The 14,809-nt window shown below is 39.2% G+C and overlaps 1 protein-coding gene across 1 annotated transcript; it reads left to right on the top strand.

Moving 5' to 3' along the window:
- Window positions 1-240: 240 nt before the first annotated feature.
- On the top strand, window positions 241-9,400 carry Cisd2 (CDGSH iron sulfur domain 2). The gene is made up of 3 exons (XM_070022369.1): window positions 241-448; window positions 5,828-6,042; window positions 6,377-9,400. Exons 1-3 carry the CDS (start codon window positions 346-348, stop codon window positions 6,464-6,466), a joined length of 408 nt encoding a protein of 135 aa, XP_069878470.1. The 5' UTR covers window positions 241-345; the 3' UTR covers window positions 6,467-9,400.
- Window positions 9,401-14,809: the final 5,409 nt, after the last annotated feature.

The raw sequence follows: 14,809 nt of genomic DNA on the forward strand, positions 1-14,809 counted from the left end.
CGCAAGCCCGCTTGCTGCCGACCTCCGCCATCCGTGGGCAGACGTGACCCGGCTTCCCGCCGACCTCCGGGACCTCTCAACCCGTTTCCAAGCAGCGATTCCAAGCAAGGCCGGCAATCCTCGGGCCCTCCGCGACTCGCAGTCGCCGCGCACACACGTCACTCGCGCCGCAGCCAATCGGCGCGCGGCAGGTCACCTCTCCGCCCAGGTCTCCCAGCCCCTCCTCCGCCGGTCCCAGGTCCGAAGCGCCCGCCGGCGGCGGCTTCCGCGCTGGCGCAGGCGCAGTAGCCCATTCGAAGAGCCGCTGAGTGGGGTAAGAGTGGATCTGCCGCCGCCGGCCCCAGGATGGTACTGGAGAGCGTGGCCCGCATCGTGAAGGTACAGCTCCCCGCCTATCTTAAGCAGCTCCCAGTCCCGGAGAGCATTACGGGGTTCGCCCGGCTCACAGGTAACCCCATAGTTCCCATCTTTGCACGCCCCGCGCAGAGGGGGAGGTGCAAAAAATAAATAAATAAAAACCCTTGGGCCAAGGGGCGGGGCGAGCCGCTAGTGAGCGGCACGTGACCGTGCGTGCGCCTGCGCAGTCGCCCGGGAGGCGTCCGTGGCGCGCAGCCGCTTTCCGCGGGGGATGTCCACGTCCCGTGGCGGGAGACCGGGCTTTTACAGAGCAGGTGCAGCGTGTAGCGGGCCCAGCCGGTTCCTCTCCTGCCTTGTTCGCCGCTCTGGGCGATTGAGTCATCATCATCTTAGCTGGATCGTCAGCCTGAGTGGGAGAACATCCGACCTGCACGGAACGTGCGGGTTTCGTTTGGGAACCGAGTTAGAAGTCACCTCCATTTCCCCCCAGGACTGACCTGCCCTGAGGTCATTCGAGGTCACCTCCTTCCACCACGACCCCGGGAGCAGTCCGATTGCTGGAAAGATAGCCAGAAAGCAGTCCAGTGCTGGTCTCCTGGGTCGAAGCTTAGAAATAAAACTTAAACGAAGAAAAATAAACATATATATTAACATTGTATATATAAGGCCTCTGGCCCCTGCCAGAAAAGGAATAGCAACGCAGGATTTCACATCTTAAAAAGAAATCCTCCCCAATGCAGCCCCTGTTTGACCTAAGGAGGTATGTGTAAACCATACACCCAGATCCTATTCACAGGATGCTGGGGGAAAAAAATCAGCAGATACTGAGCTCTGTGTCCTAAATATCACTGAACACAAACACGAATTAGACAATACTTCAGGTAAATAGGGTTGCTTAACCTGGTGCATTCTAGCGATTTAGTAGCTGACTTTAAAATGTGGTCATCACAAGACTGGTGGAAGAAAGGTAAAGTTTATCAAAAGACTAAAAATAGTCCATCAAAAGACAGAATTAGGACCAGATTGGTAAGAGCTATTTAGAGATGGGTATCACACTCCAAGGAAGATTAAAAACAAAACAACTTTCCTGGAACACTTAAGTGCCGTGCCTGCCATAATAGCCCTTCTCAGAGATTACAAACAAAACCAGACTGTGATGGTGAATACATTTATATGAGGTAAACTGGGTAAACTAAACTCTAATAAATCAACCAATTTTTATGATATCAACTGCTTTGTTAAGTGGATTGTGAGATTTTTAACATCTTTAGATGTTGGATTTAGTGGAAAATATGTAATTGAATAATAAACACTAAAAAGAAATGTTTAAATCTTACCAGCCCCTCAAGTGAAACATTGTTTCAAACCATTCCCCAGTAGCTGAAAAATTGGGATTTCTTTACAGCCATGTGTCAGTTGTCATTCTTTTTCTACCTTAGGGTGGTATGTTCTTGAATGTAGTCACTAAATTGGTAATCCAATGTAAAAAGAGTATAATTTTCTGCCACTTATTCCCTTTTGCCGGTTACCTTAATTTGAATGACTTTTGAACAGCCAAGAAAGGAAACTGGCTCCTTAACTGCAGTCCAGACAAACTGAATTACATGCCACGATTCTGATGGGGGCAATGTTTAAGCTAGTTTCAGTTTTTTGTAAAGGGAATTTCATTGAAGCAGAATAGAAAGTTTAGGAGATTTTAGAAATGTGGGGGGATTTTTTTTTTTTAAAGATCCCTGCTGTCAACAAGTATTTAATTCCTATCTATGGCATTAAGGAAATGGTACCAAACTTTCTTCACTCTTAGATTAATAATCTACAGTAAGTACCATTCAAAAATTGTTAAGTATTTAACAAAATGACAGTATGTCTTCAGTTTAGTTCTCATTGTATTGCTTATTTGAGACACATGAACCTACTTGTAATGCCATTTTCATGGAAAAAATTAGTTTTGAATTAGATAGTAAAATAGTTGCAGGGCATTTTTTTTAAACTTTCTACTTTAGGCAAAAAAACTTGAATACCTTTTTTCTAGTCTTGAGTCTCCAGAATAGATGGTGAGAACTAAGAACATTTGGCTTTTTTGAATGAGCTACTTATACAATTGATCTGTAGGCTTTAGTTGAAGTAAAAAGCAGAAAGACAGTTAATATAAGAGTCCAGGAGACCAAATAGTATTCACATTTTCTTTGAAAGTTAAATGCAAAGTTACAATTCACATTGTTGCCTATTTTTCTTTCCCTATTTATAACTAAGGGTTTTGTGGTTTGTTTGTATTTTGTTAAGCAAGTGTCTCATGATCACTCTGCATTGTTAGAAAACATAAATAGTACGTTAATTATTATACAGGAGAGCAAAATACAGACAAGATTCTTCTCAAAAACAAACTCATGTTACATTCAAGTAGCTCTTTGGAAGTATATATTCGGGCCTCTAAAGAAACATTTTTCTTATTGTTATATAAACTTTAAATTAGCACTGAACCAAAAAAAATCTTTCAGAAGTTGGAAAAGTTTAGTTTGAGATTTATAAATTAGCTATGAAATTTTACCCACTCAGATTAGTTTGGTTTTTGAAACTTACAGGGTTTTCTTTACTCTTAAAGCCAAATCAGTATGAGACTTAGGTAGTAAGTTTCCTAGGGTAACACAAACATGTCAGAACCTACAACTGTAAGTTCATTTGTTTTGTTTATCCAGAGTGGCCGGTTCTGGACTGGGAATTTAGAAATGAAACAGTTAAAAACATAAACCCACAAACATACTGTACAAGTGTGTTCATGACAACCTAATTTGTAATTGTTCCTGTACTGGAAGCAATCCAAGTATCCACCAACAGGAAAATAGGTAAATAAACCATGGTTTATTAATAAGTAGAAAAACTGCTTAGTGAAAAAAAAAAACAAATTATTGGCCCACTAGATGAAACTCAACAACTTTTATGTTGCTTAAAAGAAATTGGATATTGAAAGTAGTAGTGCGAAATAGTAGTATGGGAAAGAACTTACTGGAGTAATGGAAGGATTTTTATATACTTCGATATGAATATTTCTATACATTTTTACAGGAGACTACAGAGTATATTTCCCAAAATTCAAGCTAACTACTAAAGATCTGTTTACTTTAAGTTATTTCTCAATTTTTTTAAAAGAAAGACTAAAAGGTGAGTTTTCTTATTAGGAAACAAAACATTTCAAAGAAAATGTTGCATATATTTATTTTTTGCCTGTCATGGGGTTTGAACTCAGGGCCAGGTTGCTGTCCTGGAGCTTCTCTGTGCACAATGCAAGTGTGCTACCACTTGAGCCACAGTGCTGCTTCCAGCTTTTTATGCATATTTTATTGGGGATAGGAGTCTCACAGACTTTTCTGCCCTGGCCGGCTTTGAACTGTGGTTCTCAGATCTCAGCCACCTGAGTAGCTTGGATCAGAGGTGTGAGCCACTGGCACTTGCAAAAGTTGCATTTATTAACATGTAAGTTTACAAAAGACAAGAACTTTTGAAATTCTTTTCTAGGAGATTTGAGGATACTATTTACATAGTTACTATTAAGTTATAAATATTTTCTCTTCTAGCTGGTTCAATTATATTTAAAAGTTAGTGTATAGATTATATTAGCCCTGTGGAGAACAGTTTGAGTCTCATTTAAACCTTTCCTTCCATATAACTATTTTGCAATTAAAATTTTCTGAAGTCATCAAGTATTTGTTGAGCACTTATGACAGGCCAGGTAAAGTTCTAGGTGCTAGGATACTGTTCTATTAGAGTGAAAAAGTATTTTATTGGTCTTTTAATTCTGGTATAATTGATATTCAAGTTTAAGTCATAATAGTGAAGCCATCATAGTATGATATCATAATATTTAAAAGAGATACTACCTAAAAACTACAACAACAATAAATACTTTATTTCTATCTTTTCTATACTTAAGAAATGGAAACTCATTTCTGCTTTATGATACATAAGAAATATAAAATGAACAGCAACCAATTTGTCACTTTTTATGGATTTATAGATGATCTTTATTTATTTATTATGTATGTAGGTCCTGGGGCTTGAACTTAGGCCCTGGGGGCCACTGTCCTTGAACTTTTGTGCTCAAAGCTAGTGCTCTGCCACTTTTAGCCACGATACCATTTCCGCTTTTTATTAGTTAATTGAAGATGAGAGCCTCATGAACTTTCTTGCCTGGGCTGGCTTTGAGCTATGATCCTCACACCTCAGCCCCCAGATACCTAGGATTGCAAATGTGAGCCACCAACACCCGGCTGCCTGTTATAAATTTGGAAAAACAAAACAAAAAAAACCTTTTCTACTTTCTTATTATTCCTCATTAAGATACATTTGTGTCTCTGTTTACTTTAAAATAATTTACCAGTAACTCATGCTTGTAATCCTAGCTACCCAAGAAGCTAAGATCTAGAGGGTCACAGCAGAAAAGTCCCTAAGACTCCCATCTCCAAAAAAACTAGCCAAAAGCAGGGCTGAAAGTGTGGCTCAAGCAGTGGAGCATCAACTAAGTGAGCAAGCTCAAGAAGCCCAAGGTTCTATGGTAGAAAAAAAAAAGTATAAATATGTTTATATATCATGCTGTAAAAACATATATCAAGAATAGGATGTCATAGATACCTGTCACTGTATATGAACATTGACTATAGCCGGGCGCTGGTGACTCACGCCTGTAATCCTAGCTACTTAGGAGGCTGAGATCTGAGGATCGCAGTTCAAAGCCAACCCAGGCAGGAAAATTCGTGAGACTCTTACCTCCAATAAACAACTAGAAAGCCGGAAGTGGCGCTGTGGCTCAAGCGTTAGAGCGCTTGCCTTGAGCTGAAGAGCGCAAGGACAGCACTCAAGCCCAGAGTTCCAGCCCCACTAGTGACAAAAAAAAAAAAAGAACATTGACTATGCCTCATCTTAACCTAATTATTTCTCCTTTCTCTAATGACTGCTGCTTTGGTTGCAGCTGGAATTATTTTCTTCAGGACTATTCCATTTTATGTCTAGTAGGTTGTGTTCTCTCACCATCTCTCTGCTCTTCCTCACGGCGCTCTTCTAAATCATTTTCCATAATAGTTTGACTTCATAAATGGTCAGTTCGGTAGCTGAATATTTAAATATTTCAATAATTTTCTGTTTATAATTATGGTGGTGGTAATTCCTGATTAAAAAAAATAGACACAAATATACTTACCAGGTACAATGAGATAGCATATTTGAAGTAGGACTTGTTTCTGAAAAGTTAGATTTTTTTAGTTTCACAAATTTCAAGATAGCCCAGAAGGTAAAATTACCTGGTCCTATTAGAGCTGATTTTACTGTGTAATCTACTTGTACTTTTATGGATAAATAAAATGAATGTGAGCATAACAGGTAAAGAATAACTCAGAGATGAAGCTACACATACTATTTTCTGTGTGTGCGTGTTTTTAACAAGAACACTGCAGACTCTAACCGGTACGTCCACATTTAGTTTCAGAATGGCTTCGCTTGCTGCCTTTCCTGGGTGTCCTCGCACTCCTCGGCTACCTGGCAGTTCGTCCCTTCCTCCAGAAGAAGAAACAGCAGAAGGATAGTTTGATTAATCTTAAAATACAGAAGGAGAATCCCAAAGTGGTGAATGAAATAAACATTGAAGATCTGTGTCTTGCGAAAGCAGCTTATTGTAGGTGTTGGCGTTCTAAGACGGTAAGATGGATGGTAAAATTGTGTGGAATCATTAACACCAAGAGTTCGTTTTGATTCTGTTTTAATCCTAAGTAGTCACTCACGGAATCATCCAAAGATGATTTTTTTTTTTTTTTAGGATTTGAAATGTAGATCAAATTATTTAAATTGTTAGATTTTCTTCGGTATTGTGTTGCTATTAGATAGAGAGTAAGTCTATGGCTCACAAATGCTATCTGTGGATTCTTTTTTGTTTTAACAAGTGACATACTTTTTTGGAAAGCACTTCACAAATACTTCTACTTAGTGAATTATATTTTTAAAATAACAACTTGTAATTCTTTTTTCCTTTTAGTTTCCTGCCTGTGATGGTTCCCATAATAAGCATAATGAATTGACAGGAGATAATGTTGGTCCACTCATACTGAAGAAGAAAGAAGTATAACAGTAATGACTTAGGATTGGTCCAGTATGTGCTGTAACATCTTCAAATATTTCTCATTCTTTGTGTATAGAAAATCTTTTGAAATGGTGGTCTTAATTATTACTCCTAGTTGAATAATTATTTCTGCCAATTTATTTTCTTGCTATATTGCTGCTTATATTTGATACTTTTATAGTCAGGCATTTTTAGAGAAATTGTGGAGCTTTTTGATTTCAGAGAGTCAGTGTATCTTTCACCAATAAAATCAATATTTTCTTTTTTTTTTTTTCAATATTTTCTTTTTAGTTGATTGGGAATCTAAATTTTAGCAATGGGTCCAAAACGATACCTTTGAATATTCAATAGAACATATACTTCACAAATACTTTTCATACTGGTTTTGTTTTGACCATTTGCAGTGGTTTGTACTTCCACACTTCATTCTCCTTTAGGTGAATAAAGAAAAATTTGCCATCAAGAATTACTGAGGATGGGAAGTGGCACTATAGCTCAAGTGGTAGAGCACTCACCTTGAGCTGAAGAGCTGAGGGTCAGTGCTCAGGCCCAGAGTTCAAGCCCCATAACCGACAAAAAAAAAAAGGAATGAAGAACTACTGAGGTTACAGAGGAAATTTGTGTTCTAGAGATTCTTGTTTCAATAATATAAATGTCTCAATTTCAGAAAAAGTAAACTGGATATAAAAAGTTCTAACAGTCACATTGTTCCAGCACTGTAACAGATTTGTTTACTAGAAAAGGTGTAGGTGTATGTGTGTCTTTGTGTCTGTGTGTCTTTGTGTGTGTTTGTGTGTCTTGAGCTCTTTGGCTCAATGACAGTCTGGGTACTAAGAACTTTCAAAGCTAAACTTATGGGCTGCTGCAATCTGAAGGCCAATTAGAAATAAAACATCTGAACTCAGATTAAAAGAAATAGTTTAGTGCTAAAAATGTTTTTTCTCTTTTTAATAAAATGTAAAATAAGTTTATTGGAGAATTTTTACAACGTTTGTAATTTTTAGTTTACAATTGAGTCTTTCCTGTTGTACTTTACACTAAAATTCTCATTAATAGTTATCCTGAAGTGTGTCTACTAAGGGTACAACCCCCTCTGTTCACTGTGTTTTCTCTATGCATGAAGAAGATCCAGAAGGCAAACAATTCTAAAGCTTCCAAAAATAAAATATGCAGAAATGCTCAATAATAATCGGGCATCAGAAACTACCCCAAACATGGTACTTGGATTTGGAATGTATTACATGTAATGTTAACAGATTTCAATGTGTGATGTTAGCTTTCTCATGACTAATGACAAGAACTTCAAAGCTACTGGCAAAAATGTAGCCTGTTTTCTGACAGTTTTTACAAGGTGTGTGTCTAAAATTGTTGCTGTTCTTCCCTTCTGCAAGTAGAGGAGAAATGTAACATTGCTTTCAGTTCTGTGACTCTGGGTATGTTTTGTGAGCTTTTATTGAACACCCTCCAGGAGTGTGGCTATGAGGTTAGCCACTCATTTTTCCTTTGGGCATAAGTCTTTCTGGAAGTCATTGCCCAAAGTGGATATTCTTTTTATAAAACATCTGAGCTCACTGCAACATGCTCTGACATACGTTCTAGTGGTTTACAAATGTAGGTTTCACAGTAGGTAAATTGACTAAAATGTGTAGTCTTATGTGAAATTGTCAACTTTAGATTTAGCCAAATATGAGCACTTAAAAGTGGACAATTTTCGCCGGGCGCTGGTGGCTCACGCCTGTAATCCTAGCTACTCAGGAGGCTGAGATCTGAGGATCGCGGTTCAAAGCCAGCCCGGGCAGGAGAGACCGTGAGACTCCTATCTCCAATAAACCACCAGAAAACCGGAAGTGGCGCTGTAGCTCAAGTGGTAGAGCGCTCGCCTTGAGCTGAAGAGTTGAGGGACAGCGCCCAGGCCCAGAGTTCAAGCCCCACGACCGACAAAAAAAAAAAAAAAAAGTGGACAATTTTCATAAAAAGTAATTTTAGAAAGTAAAATGTTTTTTTATTATGCTCTCTGAATAGTTTCCCCCCCCCACATTGTTAAAATACATTAAAGAACTATCCCAAATATTTTTCTACCTAATGAAGCAAGCTGTTATTTTATGAACTCCTTTGTGTGAGCATCATCTGTTACCATAGCTTGAAATTTACAGAATTTTATCGTCTATCATATGTGCCGTAAAATATAAACATCAAGTAACCAAATTCATCGTAAGAAATACATGTCTGAGCCAGGTGCCAGTGGCTCACATCTGTAATCCTTGCTACTCAGGAGGCTGGGATTTGAGGGTCACGGTTCTAAGCCAGCTGGGGCAGGAAAGTCTGTGAGACTCTTATCTCCAATAAACTACTCAGAAAAAGCCCGAAGTGGCACTGTGGCGCAAGTGGTAGAGCGCTAGCCTTGAGCACAGAGAGGCTCAGTCAGGAACAGTGCCCAGCCCCAGGATGGAAGGGGATAAAAAAAGAAATACATGTCTGAGGTTTCTAGAATATTTGAGAAACAACCTTCGGGAAACAATGCCGATCATTTGGAGAACTGCCTCTCCTGCTTAACTAGGGAACTACTCATGCCTTACTCAGCAGATGAGCAACCACCACTACATAAATATCAGGTATCCAAAGTGTTAAGCTTGCGATATTAATGATTCACTTGTGTGGATAATTAAGCAAGTTGTGTTATGAAAAGCACATTACAATGCAGCCTTGAGTTTGGTGCTCCATATGATGATTCACTGAAGGATGTTTGTTTGTATGTCGTAACTTAATTTGTTAATAAGTTCTGGGGAGCCAGCTAAGCCAGCTGCTGATATATAGAATTCTTCCCCACTGAACTGGGTCTTCTTTTGGAAATGTGGTGTCAGACTCTTCCTGTACAAGAATTTGTAAACTCTGCTGGCTTAACAGGGTTCTTAAGAAATTAAAGTGGATATTTTGCTTGAAGCCTCCCAGACTGTCTAACTAATTGCACTTGTTTAGAATTCATGGGGGCAGCATCACCTCTGAAGCCCAGGGGCCATGTTAGTAATGCTCATACTGAATTTCTGAGTGACTGATCAAGTCATCAGAGTCCCTTATTCTTTCTTCACACCCACTTCTAAAAAGACTGGCTATCTGATTTCTGTTCCTGAACAGGATTCTGCTAGAGGTGGGTAAACAATACACTATAGCCTGTAGTTGGAGAGATCACCAAAAATGAACTAAACATTAAAAGCATAGCTGCTTTAGTGTATGGCCCACATCGCTGATCCCTGGGATTAAATACCAGCGGTGTTCATTCAGTGATGAATCTGAATCAAAATAAGTAGCACGAGATATTTGAGAAGGCAGGGCATGACTGGGCACTGGTGACTCAGACCTGTAATCCTAGCTCCTCAGGAGGTTGAGATCTGAGGATTGCAGTTAGAAGCAATCTTGGGCACACAAGTCAGAGTGAATCTGTTAACCAGAAAAAAATATAGGACTGGAGATACAACTCAAGTGGTAAAATGCCAGCCATGAGAGAAAAGCCTGAGAGAGCTCAGGCCCAGAGTTCAGGCCCTCTGCCAGCATAAAAGAGAAAAAACCAGGGCAGCATATATGTTTCATGTACTTATACCAATGTGTGGAGTTGAAAGCTTAGTGCTTTACGAGGGATGTCCATGGAAAAAGTAGGCCCAGTATACTTGACTCATTCCTTCGTAAGGGGAAGATTTATCATAGGGACTTTTCCTATTCAGTTGAACCACTTTTCAAGTTTAGTGACTTAACTACATAATTTGTTGGAAAACTGAATAAAGCAGGAGTGATTTAAACCACATCATTTGGACTCACTGATCTGCACGTTAGGGAAATAGAAACCATGTGAGCAGGGTTTCTGTGAGAGCATCAGCCTTTTTTCCCATGCAGGTTGGGTATAGAAGCACCTAGAGCTTTCTCCATTGTTCCATGAGTATTGAGGTTTGAACCCAAGGCCTTGAGCCTGTTAGGCACATGTGTTCTACTGCTGAGCTGAGCACATGTCCTTGGTGAAATAGGACTTGCTAACTTGATCTGGGTTGTCTTGAAACTTGAAATCTTCCTGCCTCCACCTCCAGATTAGCTGTGATTATTATATACTTGCACTACCACACCCAGCCACTGCTTTTGTTTTGTTTTGTTTTGTTTTTAACCTTGCTGAAAAAGAGCTGAAAACGCTCTTTTTTTCCCATAATGATTGTACTTGCTTATATTCCTCACCAGTAGTATATAAGAATACCCCTTTCAAGGAGGAGGCTACAATGCTGGATAAGAAATGTACTCATTATCTTGCCCATGTAATTGTAACCCCTCTGTACAGTATTTTCACAATAAATAATAAAAAAAAAAAGAGTACCCCTTTCTCTGCATCCTCACTAGCATTTACCCTCTTTGTCTTTTTGATTCTAGCCTTCTGGCTGAGAAGAGATGGTATCATATTATGGCTTTAATTTGTTAGAGGTTCAGAAAGCCTTGCTCTCCTCAGCTCCACTCTAGTAGATCTGGCCTCCTGTTGTAAAGACATTCCTAGGACACTAGCCTTTCCCACAAGCTTGTATGCACTACTGCCACCTCGTGGCCTTATCTTTTTCTTGCTCCTCACAGACCTATTTATGCATAGTGCTAGTACTACATAATACTACTAGTAAGATTATAGTAAATATATGTAGGAAGATGTGCCAGTTCTAAAATTGTAGGTAAATAATATATGTTCAATTTAAAGAAATCACAAACATAGGAAAGTAATCAAATTTATAAATATAGCAAGAGGTTTTTTTTAGCACATTATAAAAAATTAAATGGACATAAAATTATTAAGGCTTTCTAGATGGTACAAAACTCTTCAATCAACAGTTGAATGCCTATGCTTTCTGGACATGATAGCACACATCTATATTTTTAACACTTGGGAGCCAGCATGGGCTATATATCAAGATTCTATTAAAAAAAAAAAAAGCTGGGCACTGGTAGTTCGCATCTGTAATCCTAGCTACTCAGGAGGCTGAGATTTAAGGATCACAGTTCAAAGCCAACCTGAACAGTCCATGAGCTTCTTATCTCCAATAAACTACCCAGAAAAAGCTGGAAGTGGCACTGTGGCTCAAGTGATAGAGTGCTAGCCTTGAACACAGAGAGGCTCAGGAATAATGCCCAAACCCTGAGTTCAAGCCCAGGACTGTCAGGGGAAAATAAAAAAATCAAGGCATGCTGACACACCTGTTATCCTGGCTACTGTAAGGAAGAGATAGAATTGAAGTTAGATTTTTGTCTCAATCTCTATCTCTCTCAATCTTCAGTAAATGTCCTATTACTCTAGTGAGACACAGCTCCACTTGCTGCCTTTCACCACCCCGCCCCACACACACTTCGGTAGTTTATATTAGAGATAAGAGTCTCATGAAGCCCAGGCTGGCTTTGAGCTGGCATCCTCAGGGCTCAGCCTCCTGAGTAGCTAGGATTATAAGCATGAACTACTGGCACCTAGCCAAGGGTTTGTTATTTCTTTTTTTTCTGAGATGGGGACTTGAACTTGGTATCTGACAAATGTTTTCATTCATTGGCTGGCACTCTACCATCTGAATCACACCTCCAACTCTGCAAGACCCCATCTTAACCATTGAGTGCAATGGCATACTCGTGTCATCCCAGCAATGCGGAAAGCCCGAAATAGGATCTTGGTCTAGAATGGTTGGACAAAAACATAAAATTCTATTAAAAATAACAAAAGCAAAAAGGATCTAACTTTTTGCTACAACTGAGGATGTAACTCAAGTAGTAGTGTTTGCTTAGTAAGCAAAACCTTGAGTTCAAAACCTCAATATTACAAAAAAAAATTCATTCCACACACATTTGAAGTAGCTATAAAAATTAATGTGACGGTTATGATCTAAAGATAAATAGTTTTTCTTTGGTGTACAAATTACAAAGCATTAGTACAAAACAATAATATGGCTATTCAAAATAAACCCATAATTTTTAAATAAAAATGTCCTTTTAAATAATTCAGAGAAACAAGATGAAATTAAAACATCAGAACATATTTAAAACTGAAGGGCATCGGTGGCTCATGCCTGTAATCCTAGCTACTTGGGAGACAGAGATCTGAGGATTGTGGTTGGAAGCCAGTTCAGACAAGAAAGTCTAAGAGACTTTTAGCCCAATTAACTACCAGTAAACCAGAAGTGGAGCTGGTGGCACAAGTGGTAGTGCTAGCCTTGAGCACAAAAGCTCAAGACAGCACCCGGGCCCTAAGTTCAAGCCAAGACACACACACCCAATGTTGAAGAGACCTACTGTACATGTGAGTAAGGTTAGTATGTGTTTTGTATATTCAAAAATCAATGAGTAAATTCCTTTGAAAACCCAGTGAGGTAATATTTGTTAATTAGCTTGATTTCACCATTTCCTTGTTTGTGTATGCAGATTTCAAAGCACCTACTACACCATGAATACATACAATTTTTATTTGTCTAGTAAGGTTTAAAACTCCTAAGTTGTTTTTTTTTAATCTTCTAGAACTTTGGACTGTGTGCCTTGTCATTCACTTTGCGTGGGAAGATAAATGACTAGAGACAAGAATGATTGATTCATGGTCAGTGGCTTGGTTGGTAGGTCAAGGGTCCAGAAGGAGAGACCGGAAGATTGGGAAAAAGATATGTTAGGAAGAGAGGCCTTTAGATTTAAACACAACGTGTCAAGGTATTTATTTCATATACTAACTCTTACAGAAAGTATCTATGAACAACCAATTGTTCAAAATGATTCAGTCAGTTAAAAATCAGCCAATGGCTTCCATCAGCCACCTCAGTGTGGACGTAATTGGTGACAGTGTAAGCAGTAGGGTTTGGAGGCTGTGCAGAAGTCCAAACAGTAGAACTTGTAACCGGCTGAAGCATCACAATGGCACTGTCCCTCAAGGGAGTGATGAGGCACATGATACTAAATTGAATATGCTAAATAATTTCCTTATAGGAACGACAACAATTCATCTTTACTGGAACCGATGCTTTTTCTAGGTGGAGATCTGACCTTCCTGCTCATGTGGCTTCAACCAGTACCACGAGCCAAGGGCTAACAGCAATCCCACAGCATGCAATCCTTCCATCACTGCATTGGACCAGTGAGTTTATAGCACTGTAGTTGTAGTAATTCAGTGATCCTATCACAAATCGAAATAACCAGAAGCTGTAAAACTTAAGGAACAGTGATTTGAATCTTCAAGAATGAGACTGCAGCTTATATTGTAGTGTGGATCATGACATAGGTCTCGTGTCTCCAGCAGACATCAAGGTTTATAGGAGTGTTACCATTGGCCATTGCCACTCCCAGTGCTTTTTCTGGGAAAGTTTCCCTTCTTGTCTCTGATACTCAGTGCTGTTATACAATTGAGTGAGCAGAGTTGAAGGTTGTTGGGATCAAGAGTTCTCTAGATAGTTCCTTGCTCTGTTGTTTTTGCTTAATTTTAATGAACAGGTGTAGTAGCCAAGGCTGAGTATGGCATTCGGCATTCATTTGAGAAGGAATGTAACACAGATCATAGATGTTAGAGACAGGAGAGGATAGGTGGAGTATAGGTTTTAGTTCACAAATGTTTTCCATGCCCAAATCTACTGACTAGAATCTTGGAGGAGCTTTTCCTAGATGGAATGCCATTATTTGAAGCAATGGATCCAAATGATCAAAGGGGTGGACAGTTACAGTGTGTGATGTACAGCCGGGATCCTCCCATCAGGACTCCAGTACTTCTGCTATGACAACAATGTCATTCTAGAAATTGTTTTCAAGCCAAAAGGAACCAGGCAATTCAAGTTTTCTCTATTATCAAATTCAACTCTGTATACAAATGGCTACTGGGTTTGATCCACATTAATTGTTGTGTACAGCATTTTAAGTGATATTTTCTCCATTGAAGGAAAAGGAAGCTAGTAGAAAAGTATTGAGTATTAGTACATTAGAAGCTAAACCAACTAAATAGAAACTCCAGAAATATACTCAAAGTATTTATGTGGAAATTTAATACGTGATAATGAAGACATTTTGAATCATAAGAGGGAATGGAGAGGTATTTTGATAAATGATATAAAAAACAGATGGAATTAGCCAGGTGCTGGTGGTTCACACCTGTAATCCTAGCTACTCAGGAGGCTGAGATTTGAGGATCACAGTTCAAAGCTAGCCAGGGCAGGAAAGTTCATGCGACCCATCTCCAATTAACTAGAAATGGCAGAATTCCAGAAAACTGGAAGTGGCACTGTAGCTCAAGTTGTGGAGTGCTTGTCTTGAGCTGAAGAGCTGAGGGACAGTGTCCAGGCCTAGAGTTCAAGCCCCACAACCAAAAAAAAAAAAAAAAAAAAC

The sequence above is a fragment of the Dipodomys merriami genome, unplaced genomic scaffold, assembly GCF_024711535.1.
Source record: "Dipodomys merriami isolate MVZ:Mamm:240054 unplaced genomic scaffold, mDipMer1.0.p SCAF_15, whole genome shotgun sequence".
Taxonomy (NCBI): Eukaryota; Metazoa; Chordata; class Mammalia; order Rodentia; family Heteromyidae; genus Dipodomys; species Dipodomys merriami.